We start from the raw sequence: 27175 nt of genomic DNA, 5'->3' as shown, positions 1-27175 counted from the left end.
TACCTCTTTTCTTATGTCCACAGAGAAGCAAGCGTGGCCTGGGAGTAAGAAGACCTGTGTTCTAATTCCAGCTCTACCATTTGTTGCTGTGTGCCCTTGGGCAAGTCACTTCATTTCTCTGGGCCTCAGTATTCTCTTGTTTATAATATTTGTTAAGCGCTTACTGGGTGTCAGACATTGTATTAAGCACTGAGGTAGATAGAAGAAAATCAGATTAGATCCAGTCCATGTCCCATACGGGGCTCACAGTATTAATTTCCATTTTACAGGTGAGGTAACAGAGGCACAGTAACTTGACCAAGGGCACAGGAGCAGACAAGTGGCGAAGCCAGGATTAGAACCCAGATCCTTCTCACTCCCAGGCCTGTGCTCTGTCCACTGGGACAACTGCTTTCTTCACATGTAACATGGGAATTGAATAATTGTTCACCCTCCTACTTAGAATGTGAGTCCTCTATGTGGTACCTGATTATCTTTAATAATAATAATGATGGCATCTGTTAGGCGCTTACTATGTGCAAAGCACTGTTCTAAGTGCTGGGGAGGATACAAGGTGATCAGATTGTCCCATGTGGGACTCACAGTCTTTATCCCCATTTTACAGATGAGGGAACTGAGGCCCAGAGACGTTAAGTGACTTGCCCAAGGTTACACAGCAGACAAAGTAGTGGAACTAGGATCAGAACCCAGGTCCTTCTGACTCCCAAGTCCATGCTCTATCCACAAGGCCACATTGTTCTCTGCTTTGGGCCCATCAAGCAGTATGCTAAGGCCTAGGACTCTCCAAGTTGCTAGACATCATCACGATGGAGTGAAATACTTGCATTCCAGACCAAGGAACATCCCAGTGACAATTCCAGTGGTCAGAAAGCTGTGCTCAGTCCCATCTACCGTGACTGTCTTCCTCAGACATGAATCGTGGTGCTCAGCTACCACTCTTCAAGACCCTCCAGTGGCTGCTTATCTACCTCCACATCAAACAAAAACTCACCAGTGGCTCTAAAGCACTCAGTCACCTTGCCCCCTCCTACCTCACCTCTCTACTCTTCTACTACAACCCAGCCCTCACACTTTGTTCCTCTGATGCTAACCTTCACATTATACTTTGATCTCATCTATCTTGCCTCTGACCTCTTCCCCACGTCCTGCCTCTGGCCTTGAAAGCCTTCCCTCCTCATATCTGACAAACAATTACTCTTTTCCCCTTTTAAAGTGTTATTGAAAGCACATCTCCTCCAAGAAGCCTTCTCTCACTAAGGTCTCCTCTCCTCTTCTCCCATTCCCTTCTGTGTCACCCTGACTTGCTCCCTGTATTCATCCCCCTTCCCAGCCCCATAGTACTTCTGTATATATCTTTCATTTTTTCATATTATTTTCTGCCTCACCCTCCAGACTGTAAGCTCATTGTGTCATTTTGTACTCTCCCAAGTGCTTTCTACAGTGCTCTGCACACAGTAAGCGCTCAATAAATACGGTTGACTGACTGATTTGACTGCATTCCTCAGACACGTATCGTGGTGCCTCTGACTGGTGGCACTGTACCCACGCTACTGAGTCATAGGGTACACCCTAAAATTTGTGTTGTGCCTTCAGGAAAGCTTAGCACTCTTGTGTAGCTTCTCCTCCTCTAGATGTTTTCCAGATGTCTTTGCAATGTACCTCTGAGATGGGTATCCTTTTCCTCCCTCCCCTCCCATCAATCTTTCATTCGAGGAAATCAGAGATGCTAGAGTTAAAGAATTTAGGGTGACAGTCACAGCTGGCATCTAACCGTAGAACAGCCGGGCGTCGGCATTTTCAGTAGTGCAGCGCTCAACACCTACCTGAGGGTGTAACACTATCTGTATTCTGGGAGATATAGTATATAGCTACACATATCTATCTATATATATATATATATAGATAGATAGATATGTGTGTGTGTGTGTGTGTGTGTATAGCTATATACTCCAGCATCTGCCTCCTTGCTGACCTTCCTGCCTCCTGCCTCTCCCCACTCCAATCCATTCTTCATTCTGCTGCCCAGATCATTTTTCTACAAAAATGTTGAGTCCGTGTCTCCCCATTCATCAAAAGCCTCCAATGGTTGCCCATCCACCTCTTTATAAAAGCAGAAACTCCTCACCCTTGGCTTTGAAGCACTCAATCAGGTCGCCCCATCCTACCTCACTAAATCACACACTGCAGCCCAGCCCACACACTCTGCTCCTCTATCACCAGCTTACTGTCCCCCGATCTCACCTATCTTGCTGCTGACCCCTTTCCCACGCCCTCCCTGGAACTGGAACTCCCTCCCCCTCCATATAAGCCAGACCACCACTCTTTCCACCTTCAAAGCATTAATAAGGGCACATCTTCTCCAAGAGACTTTCCCCGAAAAACCCTCTTTTCCCCAGCTCGCTCTCCTTTCTGAGTCATCTGTGCACTTTTGATCTTTGACCTTTGGACATTTGATATTTGCCCCATCCCCAACCCCACAGCACTTACGTACATATCTAAATTATATAATATAAATTGTTCATATTAATGTCCGTCTCCCCCACTAGACTTTAAGCGCATTATGGGCAGGGAACATGCCTCCTAATTCTGTTGTGTTGTACTCTCCCAAGTGCTTAGTAAAGTGCTCTGCACATAGTAAGTGCTCAATCAATACTATTGATTGGAAAGAAAGATCTATTCCCTCCCTTTATACATTGTATACCTGAAGTTTTAGGCCATGTATTGGCCCCGTTTTTATAATTAGAATTGTAAAAGAGAACACCTCCTCTTTGTCTTTATCTTCCCTCCACCCCCCCCACCGTCCCTTTTTCTGCCTCATCCACTCTCCTCCCCCTCTGCCTTCATCATTTCTCATCCACTTCTAAGGGAAACTGGAGAAGCTGCTCCGGGCCTCACGGGAGGCAGGGAAGGGGTTAACGGTGGCCACTATCCAGAGGAACTGGGGGAGTCTTTTACTGACCATAGCCCAGGCGTTGGCCTAAGCCTTTTAGGAGATGCCCAAGAGCCAGTCTCAAATTAGAAGGGGGTGGGATTGAGAAGTGTGTATTTTTCCTGCGAGCCGGCCTTTCATGGGGAACCACAGGCAGTGTGTCGACTTGCTTTCTGGCGCCATTAGGCACCAGCAGTTTGGGGCAGCTTGGTTTCGTGGGCCCTTGGTATTCCTGCTATGCGTTGACTTAGAATAGCTTTGAGCTCTGTGGTGCAAGGGCTTGCCAGCTGAGTGTTGCCTGTTAACTTTTTCAGTGCCAGAGAGTCTGCGGACGCCTGGAGTAACTTGGTAAAAAGAGTGTGACATCATCGATTACACTCCTTGCTGTCAACGTGCCTCTATTCTTTGAGTGTAGTGGGTAGAGCACGGGCCTGGGATCAGAAGGACTTGGCTTCTAATCCCGGTTCTGCCATTTGTCAGCTGTGTGACCTTGGGCAATTCATTCCACTTCTCTGGGCCTCAGTTTCCTCATCTGTAAAATGGGGATAAAGACTGTGAGCCCATTGGGAGACCTAGACTGTGTTCCACTTGATTAGCTTGTATACATTCCAGCGCTCAATACAGTGTGTGGCACATAGTAAGTGCGTAATAAATACCATTTTTTTTAAAGTGGGGAATTTAGTGAAAGGTAGGGGTGTGATGAGAAGCAGCATTGCCTAGTGGATAGAGCACAGGCCTTGGAGAAGGAAGGACTTGGGTTCTAATCCTCGCTCTACCATTTGTCTGCTGTGTAACTTTGGGCAAGTCACTTAACCTGTATCCACCCCAGAGCTTAGTACAGTGTTTGGCACATAGGTGCTTAACAAATACTATTATTATCATTATTATTATTATTCTCTGTGCCTCATCTGTAAAATGGGGATTAAGACTGTGAGCCCTATGTGGAACAGGGACTGTGTTCAATCCAATTGCCTTCTATCTACCCCAGCTGTTAGAACAGTGCCTGGAACTTAGTAAGTGCTTACAAATACCACAGTTATTATTATTATTATTGTTATTACTGGAGAGGCCATTGTAACACTGAACAAGATTTGGGTAGTTTGTGAGAGACTGGCTCTGTTGAGACAGTGAATCAGGGCAGACTCCATCCACTGTGCTCCTCAATTCCCAGTAGATCTGTAGACGTCCCCACCTTGATCCGAGAAGCTGACCAAGCTACCCTCTGCCTCATCTCCCCTGTAGCAGTTTTACCACAACAAGATGGTACAGTTAATAATGCGCTGCAACTGGAAGGCAGGCAGACTCCAGGCCTCCCCCAGCTTGGTGAAGTAACAGAATTATAAACATGGCAGTGGAGTTCCTTGGGCAACATTAATGGTGGCTCCAGGCATTTACTATGCTTTAAAATTCTATTCTCGGTCCATTTGTCGTTTATAGAATTCCATTTACTGCAGCATCTATCATTACCTAATCACCCACGCTTTGTGTGGCAGGCTGCACACATGACATACTGTTTACCAACATATGGCTCCAAGTCTTCCAGGAATGTCCAGGGCTTACGTACCCATCCAGGGGCCTTGTCATCACGCCATCTAGTCATTCTTCTCCTTCATCCTTCTCTCTTTTTTTATGGTATGTTTTAGCACTTACTATTTGCCAAGCGCTGTACTGAGCACTGGGGTTGATACAAGTTAGGTTGGACACTGTCCCCCATGGGGCTCACCATCTTCACCCCCAATTTACAGGCGAGGCAACTGAGGCACAGAAAAGTAAAGTGACTTGCCCAAGGTCCCACAGCAGACAAGTGATGGAGCAGGAGTCCTTCTATCTCCCAGGCCCGAGCTGTATCCACTAGGCCACACTGCTTCTCGTTTGAGGGGAGAGGGTTAGGGGAAGAAAAATGGTCGGTTTCCCAGTTATGCCACCCCTTCTGGTGGTCTCTCAGTAAATTGGGATTCCTGTAAGAAGAATAATAATAATGATGGTATTTGTTAAGCGCTTACTATGTGCGAAGCACTGTTCTAAGCCCTGGGGGGATATAAGGTGATCAGGTTGTCCCACATGGGGCTCACAGTCTTAATCCCCATTTTATGGATGAGGTAACTGAGGCACAGAGAAGTTAAGTGGCTTACCCAATGCCGCACAGCTGACAAGTGGCGGAGCCGGAATGAGAACCCATGCCCTCTGACTCCCAAGCCCGTGCTCTTTCCACTGAGCCACACTGCTTCTCTTCTATAGGCTGTATAGGTTGCATCTGCCAACTCTGTTGCACTGTCATTTTCTCAAGCGCCTGGTACGGTGCTCTGCACAAAGTAAGCGTTCAGTGAATACCATTGATTCATGCATGATCTCCCTTTTGGGAGGTGTTAGTCATTTATTGAGCGCTTACTATGTGCAGAGCACTGTACTAAGCACTTGGGAGAGTACAATAAACAGAATTAGCAGACATGTTCCCTGCCCACAAAGAGCTTTTAATCCTGAGAGGGAGACGGACGGTAATATGAAGAAGTAGTTTATAATATATAATTCAGAGATATGTACATGTGCTGTGGAGTGGGGGTGGGGAAAATATCAAAATGTCCAAAGGTAACAGATAAGTGGCCTTCAGATGTGTGGATTTAGGGATTTTTGTGTGTTCCCCTCTCTGAGTTTGGCACAGACAAGCATTTATTTGCACTGAGTGAATGTTCTGGGAGCTAGCCAGCCAGGCTGTTCAAGCCCCTCCCAAGATTTCCTTAGTCTAAATCTGCTCCTCGGCGATGTTCATTTTTTATTTTTCCCTTCGCCAGTATGTTTGTCATGTGTTGTAATTTTTGAAAAGATTTCTGGTGACATCTTAATTAGCCAGGGAAGGGAAATTGAAGATTTAATTGTAGAGTTGTTCACAGGTTATTTTATAGAATATATGGCTTCAACTGCCAACTTGGTATGCGTGTGTTTTGTAAGCTGAACTCTGAGGCTTGGGTAATAATGGATTTAACTCTTATTTCTTTGTCATTTGACTAGAGTCTTTGTGGTGCTTATTGCCCTTGCGTTGGCAAAGTTATTGTAATTGAATTTGTCAGACTGATTAGGTCTCACTAAGTGACCACATCTTAATTTGGGTGCATTATTTGAGTAAAAGATTTCACTTCACATCAGGGTCACTCAGATCATTAGATCTAGCCCAGTTACCCGGTTGGAATGTGTGTTCCTGTCTCATCAGAATTTACATAGCAGCCGGAGCATATGTGATTTACAATTAGTCCTTATATATTTCTCACCTTTATCCTTTGAAGCTTATTAATCTTGTGTTGCTTGTCTGTTTTTTCTGATAACAAAACTAAGGCCCAGAAAAGTGTGGCTGAGCTGGAATAAGCCTCCCTTAGTTATTTATTTATTTTCTTACTATGTGCCAGGCACTGTAGTAAGTGCTGGGGTAGATACAAGCTAATCAGGTTGGGCGGAGTCCATGTTCCACACTGGGCTCACAGTCTTAATCCCCTGTTTCACAGATGAGGTAACTGAGGCACAGAGGTTAAGTGACTTGTCGAGGAGCACACAGCAGACTTGTGATGGAGCCAGGATTAGAACCCAGGTCCTCTGATTCCCAGGCCCATGCTCTTTCCATTAGGCCACACTGCTCTCTTATCTTGACAAACCTTTCCTGAGGAGTCTCTCCATTCACATCCTGTTTTCTTCCCTGGGAATGTGCAGAACCAATTACATTGTCCAAGTTCACTGTCAGTCCAAAGAAACTGGTCTTGTCCTACCTCTAAAGAGCGTGTAGCAACTGTAAGCTCCCTGTGGGCAGGGATTGTGTCTATCAATTCTGTTTTGTACTTTTCCAAGTGCCTTTTTTCCTATGGTATTTGGTAAGTGCTTACTATGTGCCAGGCACTCTTCTAGACATTGGGGTAGATACAGTGTGATCAGGTGGGATATAGTCAATGTCCCTCATGGGGCTCACAGTCTTAATCCCTATTTTACAGATGAGGGAACTGAGGCATAGAGAAGTCAAGAGACTTGCCAAAGGCCACACAGCAGACAAGTGGAGGAGCTGGGTTAGAACCCTAGTCTAAAGTGAGAATAGGGGTTCAAAATAGGACCCAAATTAAGTACAGAGTGGGCACTGAGTGAAGGACAAAGTTAAAATCAATCGGCCTGATGTGAGTTTTTTTCTGGCCCTCCTTAAGTATTTACATCCTTTATAATTTTATAAAATATAAATATATACGTTACTCCCAAAGTTATGAGTACAGTCTGCTCTCAATTGTTTGCTAGTAGTCTATCTACTTGGGGAAGTATCCAAAACAGAGCATAGGTAGAAATGATTTTATGTTGTGGGCCTTAACATAGTTTTTAAGGAATTTGTCTTGGGCTTCACCATAAATCAGTAGTAGAAGCCAAGAGGATAATTCATAGATGGTTTTTTTCTGTTGGCCTTATTATGTATCCATCATCTATTTGCTCTGTCTGTTCCCATTTTGTCTTGTACTAGCTATAGAAACTCTCAGTTCCTCCATAAATAGTAAAGCAGCATGGCCTAGTAGAAAGAACATGGGCCTGGGAGTTGGAGGAACTGGGTTCTAATCCTGGCTCTGCCAAGTGCCTGCAGTGTGACCTTGGGCAAGTCACTTAAATTGTCTGTGCCCCAGTTCCCTCATCTGTAAAATGGGGATTAAATCCTCCTCCCTCCTCCTGAAACTGTGAGCCCCATGTGGGATGGGAACTGAGTCCACCCTGGATTAGTTTGTATCTACCCCAGGACTTAGAACAGTGCTTGTCATATAGTAAGCGCTTAGGTACTGTTATTATTATAAATATTATTTTCATCCTGTGTTTTAGGTAGAATGCTGTTGTGGCATTAGGAAACGTTTTTGATAGTGCACAGATATTGGGACAGAACGTAAAGTGATGTCAGTTGAATCAGCTGGGCAGATTGTTCGTAAGAACCTTTGCTATAATAATAATAATGGCGGCACTTATTAAGCACTTACTATGTGCAAAGCACTGTTCTAAACACTGGGGCAGATACAAGGTATTCACGTTGTCCCACGTGGGGCTCACAGTTTTAATCCCCATTTTACAGATGAGGTTATAAGAAAACTGAGTGACTCCCCAGTCCCACAGCACCCAGGTAGCTATCCTTATGCTCTCCTATTTTCCCGATTCCTAATGTACGTTCACGTCTGTCTCCTCCTGAAGACCACACTCCTTGTGGGCAGGGATTGTGTCTACCAACTCTGTTGTATTATACTTCCCCAGGGGCTTAGTACAGTGCTTTGCATGCATTAAGTGCTCGATAAATGCCATTGATTAATATTTACTTGGTAGGTTACTGCTAGTAAATAAGGCTTTAATTTCCCTGTAATTTAATTTTATTTGAGACGCATCGTGCCCCAGTGGATAGAGCATGGGAATCAGAAGGACCTGGGTTCTAATCCCAGTTCTGTCACTTGTCTGGTGTATGACCTTGGGCAAGACATAACTTCTCTCTGCCTCGGGTACCTCATCTGTAAAATGGGGATTAGGACTGTGAGCCCTACGTAGGGCAGGGACTGTGTCCAACCTGATTACCTTAGCGCTTAGTACAGTGCCTGGCACCTTAACATATACATAACATATGTGCTTAACATATACTTTAAAAAAAATTCCATCTTGATCCATGAGAATAGATAGATGTAGTTTTCCCTCTAGCCCTGCTGGAAAGTTAGAAGTGCTGAGGATAGTTGGATAGCATTTTAGGACGCTGAGAAGCAGTGTGGCTTAGTGGAAAGAGCAGGGGCTTGGGAGTCAGAGGTTGTGGGTTCTAATCCCGGCTCCGCCACTCATCAGCTGTGCGACTTTGGGCAAGCCACTTAACTCTTCTGTGCCTCTGTTACCTCATCTGTAAAATGGGGATTAAGATTCTGAGCTCCACATGGGACAACCTGGGACAACTTGTATCTCCCCCAGTGTTTAGAACAGTGCTTGGCACATGGTACGCGCTTAACAAATACCATCATTATTATTTTAGGACTTTGGGCTTTTGTTTGAAGAAAGGCCTTGGGAAACCAAATCTAAAAAGCTTGTTTTTCCTGGCAGTCCTCTCTTCCTTATCAGACTTTCTTCTTTCAGTTTTTGCAATTCATTTTCTATTTTTCATCAAGATTTTGTCCAGATTTCTATACAGCTGCAATCTGGATATTCCAAAACAAGGTTAATGGAGAAGCAGCATGGCCTAGTGAATAGAGCATGGGCCTAAGAGTCACGGGGACCTGGGTTCTAATCCTGGTTCCGCCTTTTGTCTGCTGTGTTACCTGAGGCAAGTCATGTCACTTCTGGGCCTCAGTTACCACATCTGTAAAATGGGGATTAAGACTATGAGCCCAATGTGGGACAGGGACTGTGTCCAATCTGATTACCTTGTCTCTGCCTGTCCAACTCGATTATCTTGTATCTCTCCCAGTGGTTAGAACAGTACCTGGCGTATAGTAAACCTTTAACAGATACCACAGTTATTAAATACCATTAAAAAAAGGTCTTCCAGGTTCAAACTTGAAAGATAGAAAACTGATATATCTCACGCATTCTCCATCTCCTGCTCACCTATCAGTGCTGAACCAAGAGGAGCAGTGTAGCCTATTGGAAAGAGCACAAGCCTGGAAGACGGAGGACCTCCTCCAGGAGGCCTTCCCAGACTGAGCCCCCTCCTTCCTCTCCCCCCCACAACCCCCCGGCTTACCTCCTTCCTCTCCCCACAGCACCTGTATATATGTTCATACGTATTTATTACTCTATTTATTGATTTTACTTGTACATATTTATTCTATTTATTTTATTTTGTTAATATGTTTTGTTTTGCTGTCTGTCTCCCCCTTCTAGACTGTGAGCCTGCTTTTGCGTAGGGACCGTCTCTATATGTTGCCAACTTGTACTTCCCAAGCGCTTAGTACAGAGCTCTGCACACAGTAAGCGCTCAATAAATACGATTGAATGAATGAATGAACCCAGGTCCTTCTGGCTCTCAGGCCCATACTGTATCCACTTAACCATGCTGTTTCTCTTTGCTCTGCACACAGTAAGCACTCATTCATTCATTCATTCATTCATTCAATCGTATTTATTGAGCACTTACTGTGTGCAGAGCACTGTACTACTACTACTAATAATTTTGGTATTAAGCGCTTACTCTGTACCAAGCACTGTTCTAAGCACTGGGGGAGGTAACAAGGTAATCAGGTTGTCCCATATGGGGCTCACAGTCTTAATCCCCATTTTCCAGGTGAGGTAACTGAGGCATAGAGAAGCTAAGTGACTTGCCCAAAGCCACACAGCTGATAAGTGGCGGAGTTGGGATTAGAACCCATGACCTCTGACTCCCAAGCCTGTGCTCTTTCCACTGACCCACGCTGCTTCTCTAAGCTGCTTCTACTGAGCGCTTGGGAAGTACAAATCGGCAACATATAGAGGCGGTCCCTACCCATCAACGGGCTCACAGCCTGGAAGGGGGGAGACAGATAACAAAACAAACTAAGTAGACAGGCATCAATAACATCAGAGTAGATAAATAGAATTATAGCTATAGACACATCAGTAAAATAGAGTAATAAATATGAACAAATAAAATAGAGTAATAAAAATGTACAAATATATACAAGTGCTTTGGGGAGTAGGCGAGGAAAAAGTGGGGGGCTCAGTCTGGGAAGGCCTCCTGGAGAAGGTGAGCTCTCAATAGGGCTTTGAAAGAAGGAAAAGAGCTAGGTTGGCGGATTTGTAGAGGGAGGGCATTCCAGGCCAAAGGTGGGATGTGGGCCAGGGATCGACGGCAGGACAGGTGAGAAGGAGACACCATGAGGAGGTTAGCAACAGAGGAGCAGAGTGTGCGGGCTGAGCTATAGGAGAGAAGGGGGGTGAGGTAGGAGGGGGCGAGGTGATGGAGAGCCACTGCTGGATTGATCGGTGGAGATACAATAAATTTAGATGAGGCTTTGAATTTAAGCCCAATCCTTTGATTTTGATAGAGCTCCAAGGTCTAGTCTGCTGATTCCCCCACTAACCCACCAGGGCTTTGATAGCGCTGGAAGGGAAACTCAGAGCCTGTAAAACTCAGGTCCCTGCCTCCCTTCAAGTTCCCATGTTTGCACTGTCCAGTCAGTCATTCATTCAGTCGTATTTATTGAGTGCTTACTGTGTGCAGAGCACTATACTAAGCGCTTGGGGGTGGGGGGCGGTTACAGCATGGCTTATTGGAAAGAACATGGGCTTGGGAGTCGGAGGTCCTGGGTTCTAATCCCGACTCCGCCACTTATCAGCTGTGTGACTTTGGGCAAGGCACTTCACTTCTCTGTGCCTCAGTTACCTCACCTGTAAAATAGAGATTAAGATTGTGAGCCCCACCTGGGACAACCTGACTACCTTGTATTTACCCCGGCACTTAGAACAGTTTTTGGCACATAGTAAGTGCTTATCATTATTAATCCCATCATTATTATTAGTACAATAAAACAGACATTCCTTACACAACAAACGTAGAGTCTAGAGGAATGGCTTTGACAACTCAGGCCTTCCTCGCCCCCTTGGGTGTGGTTGAAATCAGTAAGGATATTTCAAAGCCGCAAGACTCTTCCCCAGTCATGATTACAGGGAGCTATTTTAAGAGCAGTAACTATGCCATCAGATTGATTCCTTCCAATCATTTGTCAATTTGTGGGATTTGCCCTTGAAAATTAATGCGCTCTCTCTCTCTCTCTCTCTCTCTCTCTCTCTCCCTCTCCCTCTCCCTCTCCCTCTCCCCCACCTCCCTCTCTCTCTCTCACTTCCATCACCTCTTCTGGATCCCAGAATGTATGTTTATATATTGTGAATGCATATATATGTGTGTGTGTGTGTACTTTATATACATGTATGTGTGCTTATAGTGTGTATTTCTGTACTGTAAATGCATGTGTTTTTATATAAAACACACACTATGTATATTACATGGAAATTGGCCTGGGCTCTATCCATTAGGCCACACTGCTTCTTCCGGTGAATGGATCAGGGCACTATTTCCCTCTGCAAAGATAGAACGTCTCCTTTTACAGATATTGGAATGGGTTGTACCCATTCCATAGGCAAGACCTTTACCCTCTAGATTGTAAACTCATGGTGGGCAGGGACTGTGTCTACCAACTTTGTTATATTGTACTCTCCCAAGTTCTTAGTACGGTGCTCTACACACAGTATGTGCTCAATCAGTATGATTGATTGCTAAGTATATTCCATATATAATGTGTGCATGTGTGTGCGAACATACCTAAGGACCTCTTTACAAAGGGACATTTTTCTTTCTGTCAAATTCTGGGCTGCTGTATTTCAGTAGAAGAAATCACCCTTCTAGAAAATCTCCTTGCTGCTGATTCCCAACTTGGAGGTTTCATTTGCTTCATCAAGACCTCCTCTACTAGCCATTCCTAGGTTGCCTGGGTCAGCAGAAGCTTGATGAATGGGACTGTGCTCTGAAACTGTTTAAATCTAGGGTGCTCTGCTTTCTTCCCAATCCCTCCTGCTTCTGTCAGCATCAGCAAAATGAAATATAGAGGAAAAATAGGCCACCAAGGCTAATAATATGCATCCAAATAAAATTATCCCTTTGGCTCCTCTCACCTCATTTCATTTTAATCAGGGTATCAGAAGGAGGATTGAGAGATAAGAAAATCCACTAATCCCACTTTCTCCTTATGACATTATTACCCTAAAGCTTGAAACAATTCAGTAAAATGTACATAAATCTTTGTTAAGCCTGTAGAAACAGAATATGTTGTTCATTCTTTCATTCATTCAATCGTATTTATTGAGCGCCTACTGTGTGCAGAGCACTGTACTAAGCGCTTGGGAAGTACAAGTTGGCAACATATAGAGACGGTCCCTACCCAACAGCGGGCTCACAGTCTAGAAGGGGGAGACAGAGAACAAAACAAAACATATTAACAAAATAAAATAAATAGAATAAATATGTACAAATAAAATAAATTGTACTTTCCCAAGTGCTTAGTTCAGTGCTCTGCACACAGTAAGCGCTCAATAAATATGATTGAATGAATGAATATGTGGAGCAGTTGCTTTGACTTTTGTCCCCTCTATGGATTTAGTTCATTTTTAGCTGTGGCTTAGGCCTCTCCATTCATTCATTCATTCAGTCGTATTTATTGAGTGCTTACTGTGTGCAGAGCACTGTACTAAGTGCTCTTCTCAAAACCCTCTAAGGTTGCCCATCTTCCCCCACAAAATCATCATCATCATCATCATCATCAATCGTATTTATTGAGCGCTTGCTATGTGCAGAGCACTGTACTAAGCGCTTGGGAAGTGCAAATTGGCAACACATAGAGACAGTCCCTACCCAACAAGTCTCTGACCCCTTGCTCAAATGATCCTCAGAGCCTGGAACACCTCTTTCCCCCAAATGCACCAGACTTCAGCCCTCCCGACCTGCAAAACCTTCCTCAAACCTTACCTTCTTCCAACAAAAGTCTGACTGAATATCATTACCTCAATCCCTCTTAACCCATCAGCCACCTTTTGCACTTATTTACTTGTTTAGGCACATCATCAGTACTTGGGAAGATGGGTTCTGGTGGGATGGGAGATGTGGACCCCACATGGGAGCTGTGGGGAAGTATTTTTTTGGGAATGGGAAGATGGGGTAAATTTAATGTGGGACGGGGTGGGAGAGGAGAGAGTACAGGGTGAAGTTGTGTTTACTCTGTGCCACCTAAAATACCACTGTGGGAAGACCCATCAAATCTACTTTGTGCAGAAGTAAAAGTCACCCTACCCATTGGAAATGGTAGAAATCAGGGTGACCCAAGGCAGGGATATCGAATCCTGGGTCTTTACAGTTCAGTTCCCCCTGGGCTGTCTCCCATTATCTTCAACTATGAAGAATCCAGGCGTTTGCCACCTTGCCCCTGATGGGGACTGACAATGAGAGATTATCTGTGGTATCTCTAGCTCCTCTTCCAGAGACTCACAGCTGCTCTGCTAATTGCCTGTTGCTGCTGTTTTATCCCAACTATTATTTGCTTCAGTCTGGCTCTCCCTGCTCTTGGCTGGGGACCAGTGCCGGGCATGGGCCGAGTTGGACACTAATGAAAACCGAGCCTTTGTCTGTTTGGAAAGGGTAATACAACAGCGCAAAAGTTCAGGAGGAAAATCTATTAAATGAACAGTCCCCATAATTAGACCCTGCGATATGTGCTTCTTCTACAAAGTCTCAAAAATAGCAATTAGTTAACGAGGCCTCTGTGGGACAGGGACTGCATCTGATCTGATTACCTTGAATCTACCCCAGTGCTTAGCACGCTCTTGGTCCATAGTAAAAGCTTAATAAAATCCCAAATTTTGAAATGACACCTTGCATTCCAAAATTGACCCTCAGGGAGGTAGATATTGAAGTATTATTTGAGTACTGTGTGTCAAGCACTGTTGTAAGTGCTGGGGTAAGTACAAGGGTATCAAGTCATACGCAGTCCCTGTCCTACATGGGGCTCACATCCTAAGTAGGAGGGAGTAGGATTTAATCCTCATTTTACAGTTGAGGAAACTGAGGCCCAGATAATTTAAGCGACTTGCTTATGGTCTCACAGCCAGTAATTGGCAGAGCCAGGATTGGAAACCAGTTCCTGACTGTCTGTCCCAGGATCTTTCCACTTGGCTACGCTGCTTCTCTAGTTTTGACACTAGGTCACTTTCTATGCACCCGTTTTCTAAGAGATGTTACTGATGGGACTTAACCAACAAATGAGCAAGCTAGTCAGATGGGATTCGATTTGGGCTAGCAATTTGGTTCTTTGCCCTGATCATGTGCTGTTATTATTATTATTATTTTTCTTAACCCTGGGTGCATGATGCCTAGAAATTTGGTGCCAGGTCTATTTCAGGGAGGAAAGCTGGGCTAGTGATATTATGATAATAATAATAATAATGTTGGTATTTGTTAAGTGCTTACTATGTGCCAAGCACTGTTCTAAGCGCTGGGGTAGATACAGGGTAATCAGGCTATCCCACGTGGGGCTCACAGTCTTCATCCCCATTTTACAGATGAGGGAACTGAGGCCCAGAGAAGTTCAGTGACTTGCCCAGGGTCACACAGCTGACAAGTGGTGGAGCCGGGATTAGAACCCATGACCTCTGGCTCCCCAGTCCATGCTCTTTCCACTGAGCCACACTGCTTCTTTATCCTAGTCTTCTTTCTGTAGCTAATGATTCCACTATTTAAGTCCTAGCCCACCTGGAGGATATGTTTCATTGCATTTTATAATCTTTTCCCAGATGGGGAGTGGTGTGTCTGAGTTAGTGTATCTCTCCGCCTCTGTATTTGTGTGTTTGTGTGTGTGTGTTTGTGTCTCTCTTCTCCATCCCCACTTCTTCTCTTTTTCCCTTTCTCCCATCCTCCTCCAGACTTCTACCTTCGTGAGTTAGGTTTGCTTGGTCATCTTACTGAAAATGTCTTTAAGTAGAAGAAAAATGTATCCATGGCTCTTTTGCCTGATTTTTAGGGATTCATGTTTGAAAGAGGGTTGAATGCTTTGGTGCAGTTGAGCAGTGTTGTGGGTCCCCCTCTAAATGATCATCTGAAACATCTACTTACAAGTCTTTCCAAACGACTAATGGACAAGAAGTTCAAAGAACCAAACACCAGTGCTTTACAAAAGTTAGAGCAATATGGGGGAAGGGTGAGCCTGGTGGTCATCAAATCTAAAATTCCAACCTATTGTTCCATCTGTTTCTGAATAGAGAAACCACCCTTTTAACTGAGTTGAGTAAAAATACCAGAAGCTGACACTTAGGGAGTGTTTTAATTTACAAAATTAAGCCAGTGGAGTAAACGCTTATAGGAAAAACCTAAACAAGCATGCAATTCTGTGAGTTGCATCTGTTTCAAACTTTAAAAGCAACTTTAAAAGCGATAGCTGGCATGAGCATCTTTGTCATAATTGATACTGGATTTTTATCTTCAGGGTCACAAATTAAATATAATAGTTGTTTAAAGTTGTTCAAAGTATATGTTATTTCAACTACTTCCTTCCCCTCCCCACAGCACCTGTATATATGTTTGTGTAGATTTATTACTCTATTTTACTTGTACATATTTACTATTCTCTTTATTTTGTTAATGATGTGCATCTAGCTTTCTATTTATTCTGATGACTTGACACCTGCCCACATGTTTTGTTTTGTTGTCTGTCTCCCTCTTCTAGACTGTGAGCCCGTTGTTGGGTAGGGACCATCTCTATATGTTGCCAACTTGTACTTCCTAAGCGCTTTTGTTAATATGTTTGGTTTTGTTCTCTGTCTCCCCCTTTTAGACTCTGAGCCCACTGTTGGGTAGGGACTGTCTCTATATGTTGCCATCTTGTACTTCCCAAGCGCTTAGTACAGTGCTCTGCACACAGTAAGTGCTCAATAAATGCAATTGATTGATTGATTAGTACAGTGCTCTGCATACAGTAAGCGCTCAATAAATTCGATTGAATGAATGAATGTTTGAGGAGGTTAGCAGCAGTTAAACACATTGCTTTTGGATGCAGACTTCTTTCTTTAAATACCCAGGTATTACATAACAAAGTTCTGGGGTTGGACATCGAGGCAAACAGAAGATCTGGGGAAGAGATAGGCACATGTCAATCCCCCTGCCCCAAATGAAGACCTAAGTCTTTCAGCCCCAGATGCTGTCATTGAGCACTGCCGAATCGCTCAAGCCAGAAACCACTTGAGCAGAGCCGCTGTGGATTCCTGAGAAACTAACATCTCATTGGGTTGCTTGTTTTCCAAACCAAGATGCACTTTATCTTTTGGGTTTGTTTTCAAGCTCCTCTTTGTTCATTTTGGCAGGAGGTCTGGACTGTATTTATTTTCTTCTCTTCACGTACACTCCCCATCTCCACCCCCATCAAAACCTAGGCCATTGGGAAGGAAAAACATGGATAGCTGGAAGAACCTTGAGTACTGAATGATCATCCGCTTAATTATTTCCATTTACAGTCAGTGGAGATTAGAGTCGGTGAGGGAAGGCACTATTCTTTCTCCGTGTTCTTTACTGTGCCCTAAGATTCTTAATACAATGCCAATAGCAGCGGGGCTCCAAATATTATATTGAGATCAACAGTCAATGTGGAAGCTTTTAATATACCCTGAGTATTCATAGAATTATGTCTTTTATAGCCGCATCAATCCATCTTCCTTCACATTCTAATCCAATATTTTAGACAGCTGGAAACGGGTTCTCCTTGAAATACAATTGAATTTCGAGGCCAGCTCTGACCACTGTGCTGCAAAGATTGAAGTCTTAATTATTGTTCAAGGCTGTTCCGTGATGTTTCCTTTCTCCCCGCAGGAAGGACCAGAATGTTCTCTCTCCAGTGAATTGCTGGAACCTTCTGCTGAACCAGGTGAAGCGAGAGAGCAGGGACCACACCACACTGAGCGACATCTACTTGAATAACATCATTCCTCGGTTTGTCCAGGTCAGCGAGGATTCGGGTCGGCTCTTCAAAAAGGTAATTGAACACGTGCAAACATGCAATATGCATGGGAATATTTTTACAGTCTTCCAAATAAATGTCCAGAACTTGGCAGCCCATCAAAGTCAAATTTGGGATTTTAGGTCATTTGTAATGTGATCTAAGCACTTAGAACAGTGCTCTGCACACAGTAAGCACTTAATAAATACTATTGAATGAATGAATTATCTGGAACTGTGCTGTCTAAATTGAGGGTTACTAGCATATAAATTCGTTGTGGGCGGGGGATGTGTCTGCCAACTCTGTTGTATTGTACTCTCCCAAGCGCTTAGTAGAGTGTTCTGCACATAGCACACAGTAAATGCCATTCATGATAATGGTGTAATGCCATCTACTGAGAAGCAGCATGGCCTAGTGGCAAGAGCACCCATTTAGGCATCAGAGGATGTGGGTTTTAATCCCAGCTGTGTGACCTTGAGCAAGTCACTTCACTTCTCTGTGCCTCGTTTCCCTCATCAATAAAAGGGGAATTAAGACTGTGAGCCCCATGTGGGACAGGGACTATGTCCAACTCAGTTACCTTGTATCTACCCTAGCGCTTAGAACAGTGCTTCGTACATAGTAAGCACTTAACGAATGCCATAGTTATTAACATACCATAACATTTATTATTATCCACTTTCCAAATTTGTGTCAGGGTTCAGTTTTCTTTGGACAAAGATTATGATTCTAGGGGTGGTTGAATACCAAGAGTGCCGGAATGTGGGGATAATCTGTTCTACCAGTAGTACTCCTTGGCCTGAGAATCAAAGCTCTGTGGAAATCTTATTCCTGAACCTCACAAAACATTAATGGGAACTGGACCTGTTTTCTAGATGAAGAAATTGAGGTGATGGAAGACATATTTGTTCCAGTTTATCGTGCATATCAGTCAATCGTATTTATTGAGGACTCACTGTATGCAGAGAACTGTAGTACTCACTGTAGCACTTGGGTGAGTACAGTGTAGCAGAGTTGGTGGACAGATTCCCTGCCCACAACAAGCTTAGAGTGTAGAGGATAAGTTTACAATCCAAAGCAATTGTGATTTTTGTTAAGCAGTTACTATGTGCCAAGCACTGTACTAAGATATAAGATAATCAGGCCCCACTTGAGGCTCCCATTATAAGAAGGAGTAGATGGACAGTAAATGTGGAAGTTTTTAATATACTCTGAGTATTCATATGAATATATGAATATAGTTTTATAGCAGCACCAATCCATCTTCTTTCAAGTCCTAATCCAATATTTTAGACAGCTGGAAATGGGTTCTCCTTGAATCTCCATTTGCAGATGAGGAAACTGAGGCACAGAGAAGTTATGTTACTTGCCCAAGGTCATGCAGCAGGTATGTGGCGGAGCCGGATTAGAACTCAGGTCCTGTGGCTTTCAGGCACAGGCTCTTTCCAATAGACCATGCTGCTTCCAAGCACATCAGCAGGTTGAAATCCCTGAGCTCAGCCCAAGATGATTCTGACGAATGAGGGTCTCCAGGAGTTTCAGTGATAATTATTTAGCATCTCCTAGGTATAGTGTGCTTTATTAAGCCCTTGGAAAAGTACAGCAGAAGCTGGAGGCAAGATCCCTGAATGCCAGGAGCTTACACTGTTGCTCTCTTACTTCATCGAGGACCGGCTTGACTCTCATATGAGTAGTGGGGACTTCTTGCAAATTCAATACCTTATCGGGTATGTAGCGGGGGTTACAGGGAATTACGGTTTGCTCTTTGGACATGTGCACACATGCAAGTTCTCAAGACAGAGTAATTCCAGGAGCAGCTGGGGAGGTCTGGTTTAGGGGGATGTTAGGCTTCCTGTCTCACCCTGGCTCACAGAGTGAGATTGGTCGGCCTTGCTTAGTACTCTATTTGGTCTTACTACTTCCACCAGTCTATTCTATCCACTCAATCGGTGGTATTTATTGTGTACAGAGCTCTGTACTAAATGCTTGGGAAAGTACAATACAGCAGAGTTGGTAAATATGATTCCTGTCTACAAGAAGCTTACCATCTACAAGCCAATCATTTGTATTTACTGAGTGCTTACTGTGTGCAGAGCACTGTACTAAATGCTTGGGAGTTGGTAGGCACACATTCCCTGTCCACAATGAGCTCACGGTCTAGAGGGGGAAGCAGACATTAATATAAATTGATAAATTATGGATATGTACATAAGTGCTGTGGGACTGAGGAGTGAATAAATGGAGCAAATTCAGGTGACGCAGAAGGGAATGGGAAAAGAGGAAATGAGGGCTTAGTCCGGGAAGGCCTCTTGGAGGTGTTATACTTTCTATAAGGCTTTGAAGGTGGGGAGAGTAACTGTCAGTTGGAAAAGAAGAGGGAGAATGTTCCAGACCAGAGGCAGGACGTGGACGAGACGTTGGCCTCAGGATAGACGAGATTGAGGTACAATTTGTAGGTTGGCATTAAAGGACTAAAGTGTGAGGACTGGGTTGTAGTAGGAGAGTAGGGAGGTAAGATAGGAGCGGGCAAGGTGACAATGCTTTAAAGCTGATAGTAAGGAGTTTCTGTTTGAGGAGGTGGATGGGCAACCCCTGGAGATCCTTGAGAAGTGAAAAGACATGAACTGAATGTATTTGTAGAGAAATAATCTAGACAGCAGAGTGAAATATGGATTGGAGTGGAGAGAGACAGGAGACAGGGAGGTCAGCAAGAAGGCTACTACAGTAATCAAGGCTGAATAGGATAAGTGCTTGGATTAATGAGTAGGAGTTTTTAATAGAGAAGAAGGGGTAGATTTTAATGATGTGCAGGTTGAACTGACAAGATTTAGTGATAGTACAAGGGGAGACAAAAATTAAAGTGGATTAGGGTTAGGGAAAATAGAGTATAAGAATGTTTATATACTCTACATAGAGTATAAGAATGTTTGCATAAGTACTGGAGTTAATAGCAAAGTACTTGGGTACACAGCCAAGTGCCTAGGTCGACGCAGAGGGCTGGGTGGTTGGAGAAATAAAAGCCTTAGTCTGGGAGGAGGAGATGTGACTTTAGGAGGGTTTTGAAGGTGAGGTAAATGGTGGACAGTCGAATATGAAGGGGGAGGGAGTTCCAGACCTGAGGGAGAACGTGGAGTCATTTCTCTATCGTTCTCCCCTTTTCTCTGTGGGTAAAAACGTCCCTAGCAATTGGATCTGCTGTTCCATGACGACGAATTTTGTCTGAAATCCCCTGGAGGGGTCCTAGAAGGCTGATCTTGCTATTACTCATTGAAGGGGTCAGAGGAGAATCAGAGTATGGAGAATTTATAGGTTTCTGGTTGAGAAAACCCAATGTGAACGTTTGGGGGGTGGGGGGAGGAAGCACCTCCATTAAACAACTATGTGCTAGGAATAGTAAGAGTTCTCAGCTTTTTGTGGACTGCAAAGCCTGTAGGTTCAGTGGGGATTGGATTTCTATTTTGAAATCCATTTCTATTGCTGTCATCTCATCAACTGAAAGAAGTGGTTGAGAGACTTCTATCTTTTTTAATTCCCCAAAGAGAGCCTTCCGTACCCCATGTCTTGGGAGGCAATTCTGATGTCTTTAAGAGCAGAGTTACCAGGGTTGTGCTGTTGGCCTGGATCTTAGTTTAAAGTTTTGAGCAAGAAGTTCCACCATGTTCATTGTTCTAAACAAATTAATAAATTAGTATTTATTGAGAGCCTCTTCTGTCCTGAGCACCGTGCTTAGCATTGAGGTGAGTACAGTAGAGGTAAAAGACAAGTTTCTTGCTTTCAGAGGAGCTTGGAATCTTGACATCTATTTAGATTTTTAAAAGGCTTTTTCTGACTAAGCCCTTATTTCCCCTACTCTCCCTTGTGTTTGAGTTTCTGTGGCACTTGGATTTATACCCTTTATTCATCCTACCCTCAGACCCACAGCACTTATGTATATATCCGTAATCCTTAACTGAATGACTCCCCTGTAGACTGTAAGTTCCCTGTGGTCAGGGGCCATGTTTACCAACTCTCACAAGTGTTTAGCACAGTTTTCTGTACCCAGTAAATGCTCAATAAATCGCCTATGCACTTGGATCTGTGACCTTTGTACATTTTATATTTGCCCCAATCACAACACGCTTATTTACATGACTTTTTAAATTATGTATTGTAAATTATTTATGTTAATGTCTGTCTCCTCTAGACTATAGGTTGGTTATGGGGAGGAAATGTGACTACTAATTCTGTTGAATTGTACTCTTACAAGCATTTAATACAGTGCTCTGCACATAGTAAGTGCACAATAAATACCATTGATTGAATAAATACAATCGATTGTTTGATGAAGTTCCCTTTGCCAGAACTCACTCCTTGAATAATCATGAAATGGAGGATTGTTCTATAATGGATGAAAAACTGGCTAAAATATAGGCAGCAGAGGGTAGGGATAAATGCCACTTTAGGGAATGAAGTATGTAAACAGTGGGGTCCCCCAGATGTGAATTAAAATATGAAGTGGTGGCCCAATCCGTTTTTCCAGTACTGAATTCATAGGAGCAGATTGTTATTCTCCTGTGACTGCTTCAGTTGACGAATTTCCATGGTGTGGTTTTACCCTAAATGGAGTCAGAGATTGCTTAGTTCTAATGATGCTTTTTCCCAGTATTGCTTGCAGATGCCTTTGAGCAATGCATTGGGAGCCATTTTCCACGGGATTTTCCCAGTGGATTTTCCCATCAACCATGGCTCTGTAGTCGTGGTTTTTAATTCTCCTGCTCCAGTTGGTGTCTCGTACTTGGGGCTAAAATGCCAACTCTATTTAAGTGAGATCTTGACAGAGATTGGACACCACTTTAGCTCTTCACTGAGGCCTGACACCCGCTTGAAGTGTCTTAGGAAAGGAAGGGGGTTTGCTGTGATTTCCATCCACTCCGTGCTTCTGAGAGAGCCTCTTTGTGAGAGAATTCCTGCCTCTCCTCTTTGCAGCTCCCAGACTTCTCGCTGAGACATGTGGCTTTTACCTCATCTGCAGAGGAGGGCAGGGCATGGGCAGAGATGAGCCCCATTCTTCCTGGCATTGTCACTGCTGCATGGGATTTGAGGTCCTTTTTAAGCCCCATCGCACTTATGTACAAATCCGTAATTTATTTATATTAATGTCCGTCTCCCCCTCTAGACTGTAAGCTTGTCGCTTGCAGGAAACGGGTCTACCATGGCATAGTAGATAGAGCCACGGGCCTGTGAATCAGAAAGTCCTGGGTTCTGATTCCAGCAACGCCACTTGTGTGCTTTGTGACTTTGAGCAAGTCACTCTGCATCTCTCTGCTTCAGTCACCTAATCTGTAAAATGGGGATTGAGACTGTGAGCCCCATGTGGGGCATGAACTGTGTCAAACCCGATTTACTCATCTCCGCCCCAGCACTTAGTAAAGCTTCTGGCACATAGTAAGCGCTTAACAAATACCATAATTATTATTATTATTACCCTCCCAAAAGCTTAGTACAGTGCTCTGTACATAGTAAGTACTCAATAAGTAGGATTGATTAAGAGCAGGTGGCAGCTGCAGAGAGTACAGCATTCTTGAGGTTTTCCTGAGTGCTTCTGGAGACCCACTGGCATTAGAACTAGCCTGGTGGGGTTGGTCTCTGACTAGGGATAGACCTCAATAAGCCACTGATTTTCAGACTTGGGAAACAGGGCAAGAGACTTCCTCTCAGGGCTTCATGCAATTTTTTTTTTCAATAAAGAAATTAGTTACTCAGGGATGTACGCGGGTTATTCACTTACCTTATTTGCCCTAATTTAGCCAGAAAAGGGGATCCAAGGGAATTCACTGTGGGCTGGAAGACTGAAGGGGACAGGTTAATGACGGCAAGTCACGTAGCCTAACAAAACGGCCTTGATTGGAAAGAACCACTCCAGGGGAGAATCCTGGCTCTACCAATTGCCTGCAGTGGACAAGTCAGTTTACTTCTCTGGGCTTCAGTTCCCTCATCTGCAAAATGGAGATTCAGTACTTGTTCTCCCTCCTATTTACACTGTGAACCCCATGTGGGACCTGATTATCGATATCTAACCCAGTGCTTGGCATATTTGGCAGATGGTAAGCGCTTAACACTTATTATTATGTTGGCAGGCTGTCCTGGCAAGTATCTATCCCCATTTTCTGGGGGGCTGCTCAAAAAGAGGTCTTTCCCAAGTGGTTTTGTGACTTAAACTGTTAGTCTTTTTTGGCCTCCTCAAAGCAAGCGTAGCCTGCACTCGCCACTTGCAGCAATTAGCTGTCAGGGGGTAGGATTCTCTAAGCTTTCTAACTCACCATCCTAGAGGCCAAGGCTAATGGAGGAAAGAAGCGAGCAAGGTCACCGAGAGAACAGTGCTTGAGGAGTAGAGCAGCTGCTGTCTTGGCCGATTGGGAATGTGGTGAAGAAAGAAACCAAAGCTGCCCCTGTGGTTTTGATTTCTGGGTTAGAGATACTGATTATCCCGATGGGGGCGTATGAGTCCCACAAAGCAGGTTCTGTAATAACAATAATTATGTGATAGATAATAATTCTGGTATTTGTTAAGCGCTTATTGTGTGCCAGGCACTGTACTAAGTGCTGGGGTAGATACAAGCAAAAAGTGTTAGATGCACCCTCATTATACAGATGAGGAAATGGAGGCACAGAGAAGTTAAGTGACTTGCCCAAGGTCGCACAGCAGTCAAGTGGTGGAGCCTGGGTAAGAACTCACAACCTTCTGACTCCCAAGCTACTGCTCTATCCATTACACCATACTGCTTTACTCCCCACCTTCAAAGCCTTATTCAAAGCACATATCAATCCATCATATTAATGAGAGTTTACTGTGGGCAGACCACTGTACTAAGCACTTGGGAGAGTACTCCAAGAGGCCCTCCCTGACTAAACCTTCATTTCCTCTTCCCTCTGCCCCCCTTCTGTGTCGTCTTTGCTCGTGGATTTGCACCTATCAGACCTCCTCTGCCCCACAGCTCTTATATAAATATCCATAATTTATTTATTTATATCAATGTCTGGTTCCCCCCTCTAGACTAAGTTCTGTTACATCGTACTCTTCCAGGTGCTTAGTACAGCGCTTTGCTCCCAGTAAGCACGCCACAAATACAATTAATTAACTTTATTAATAATAATGGCATGTATTAAGCACTTACTATGTGCAAAGCACTGCTCTAAGCGCTGGGGAGATTACAAGGTGATCAGGTTGTCCCACGGGGGACTCACAGTCTTAATCCCATTTTACAGATGAGGTAACTCAGGCCCAGAGAAGTTAAGTGACTTGCCCAAAGTCACACAGCTGACAATTGGTGGAGCCGGAATTTGAACCCATGACCTCTGACTCCAAAGCCCGTGCTCTTTCCACTGAGCCACGCTGTGTGTTAAGTGCAAGAATAATCAGATTGGACACTGTCTGTTCCATGGGGAGCTACATGTCCGCCCTGATTCAACCCATTTCTTCCCAAGTGGCTTTCGATTTGAAAGCAGCCCCTTTTCTGCACCTAGCAACAATCTGGATGTGCTCCCACCTGTTAGCTTTTTCCACTCTGCTGGTGGATTTGACTTTGCTTGCTTGATTACAGAAACCTAAAAAAGTTTCACAAGTTTTCGACTCATTCGAAAGCCCACTCAAACAGGTTTTGAGTGGGCCGATCCCTTTTGAGGCATAACCACTGGAAACACCCTTATGTTCAAGCGGTGTTTGATTTGTGATGTAAAAGGCACTCAGATCAAGCGTAAAAGGGATATTGGACTTGTGATGTCGAAGGCATTCAGATCATCTAGCAGCATCAAGTAGCAGCATGGCCTAGTGGAAAGAGCACGGGCCTGGGAGGGAGTCAGAGGATCTGGATTCTAATCCCAGTTCCTCCACCTGTCTGCTGTGTGGCCTTGGGCAAGTCACTTCATTTCTATGTGCCTCTGTTGCCTCATCTGTGAAATGGGAATTAAGACAGTGAGCTCCAAGTGGTACTGGGGCTGGGTCCGACCTAATTAGCTTGTATCACTCCAAATGCTTAGTACAATGCCTGGCATATAAGCACTTAACAAGTACCATAGGCAAAAAATCTCAGAAGCTGCCACGTTTTGGGACCCCCCTGCTTCCTTCCCACTGCACCCCAGTCTTGGCAGCCACAGTCCAGGTAATAGAAGCGTTGCTTCCTCCACAGTCCAGATCAGGGGACCGAGCCTAAAAGTAGCTGTTGCCAGGATAGTGGTGTTCTCCCCAAATGTTCCCCCTCAGCACTTATTTACCTACCTTTATACTCTGCTACTTCCCCTCTCTGTCATTCATTTTACCATCTGTCTCCTGCAGTAGACTGTAAGCTCCTTGTGGGCAGGGATTGCGGCTACCACATCTGTTGTATTGTAATCTACCAAGAGCTTAGTACTGTGCTCTGCACACAGTAGCTGCTCATTAATGCCATCGACTGATTGATTGGTAGGCCCTCTGCAACCTGGCAGCCGAGCTTTGGTACCCACAGTGCCACAGCTGCGCTCTGCATTGTTTAAACTGAGGCAGCAGAGCCTCCCTCACCTAGAGCCCATCAGTGGGGCTACATGATGTAGTACAGGTGGCACATGGGGGTGGCAAATTCTGTCCTCCCCCCGCCTCTGCCCTCACCCCTCGACCCTCCCCTGCCTTTTCCCCCTCCATCTTCTCCCCCCCATGTTCTGCCCCCTCCATCATCTCCCCCCTCCATCTTCTCCCCTCTCCATCTTCTCCTCCCATCTTCTTCCCGCCCCTGTCCCCATCTTCCCCTTCTCCCCACTCCCCCCCTCCTCAACCTCCAGCCTTTACTTTCCCCACTCCTCTTTGCCTTCCACCCCTTGCTCTGCTCTTTGGGGTCAGCTCTTCCTTGACCGCCGCCCCCTCAGCAGCTCAAGTGACCAGGTCACCGTGGCCAGTGCCACGATCAGAGCAGTCTGAATTTAGGAGTTCAGAGAAACCGCACAAAGGTCTGGTGTTAGCTGCCGAGCCCCTCCAGGGAAGCCGTCCGTCACCCCCCTCCCTTGTGGTTATCTCTGCTGAGGCGACTTTTACATTTTTCAAACGGCAGTAGAGTTTGCTCTAGCAGAATTTGACATCTGGGAAAATCAGCTTCCCGTCCATAGCCTAGAAACAGACTCGCTTTGTCTGGAGAGCTCTAGGGGAAAAGGAATCCATTTGGTGTTCCCTACACCCGGCTTTCCAGGTGATTAAAGCCTAATCCATTTGACGCTCCCCTCCTCCTCCCGTCTCGGAGCCAAGGTTTGGGCAAATATTGCTGCCATCTTCATTTGCTCGTGGCCATGGTTTGAAAAGGGAAAGCCACGCAAGCATATAACTCCCAAATCTGGGCCTCCTGCTCCTTGTGGTCTCCGCAGGGAGGAGTAGACCCTGAAGAATCCCTCTGAGAACAGAAATAACTCTCCCCCACATTTTCAGTTTAAACCAAAATACATTTGGGTGGTGCCAGGCTTTTCAGGACAAACAATGCTCCCTTCCCTTCCTCCTCTTCCTTTAGGTTTTCAGGAGTCCAGGAGAAGCTGCTTTCAGTTTCTTTAGATTTGAGAGGAACAGAGCCTAGGTTTGCACCAATCTCTCTCTTCAGGTGGCCCTCAGGAACTGAAGAGATAATTCAGCCAAGTCAGTAGCCAACTTCAGGCCCTGGCTTTGGCGTTGCCCCTTCTTTTCCCGCTCTCTACTCGAGTCTGACCCAAGGATGTGGTCATTGGCCCCTTTACCTGGACTTCCAAATGCTCATCTGGGCTGCCTCTTCTTTCCCTGGGCCTGAAGCTT

At 44.7% G+C, this 27175-nt stretch overlaps 1 protein-coding gene across 3 annotated transcripts in view; it reads left to right on the top strand.

Moving 5' to 3' along the window:
* SRGAP2 (SLIT-ROBO Rho GTPase activating protein 2) overlaps nucleotides 1–27175 on the top strand; it is a 303664-nt gene that overhangs the window by 130470 nt on the left and 146019 nt on the right. For all 3 annotated transcript variants that reach the window (XM_038748678.1, XM_038748679.1, XM_038748680.1), the window contains exon 4: nucleotides 17271–17433. In XM_038748678.1, coding sequence (XP_038604606.1) covers nucleotides 17271–17433 — 163 coding nt within the window. The remainder of the gene's footprint in view (nucleotides 1–17270; nucleotides 17434–27175) is intronic.

This window comes from Tachyglossus aculeatus, chromosome 7 (assembly GCF_015852505.1).
Source record: "Tachyglossus aculeatus isolate mTacAcu1 chromosome 7, mTacAcu1.pri, whole genome shotgun sequence".
Lineage (NCBI taxonomy): Eukaryota > Metazoa > Chordata > Mammalia > Monotremata > Tachyglossidae > Tachyglossus > Tachyglossus aculeatus.
This window is presented reverse-complemented; position numbering and strand designations above follow the sequence as displayed.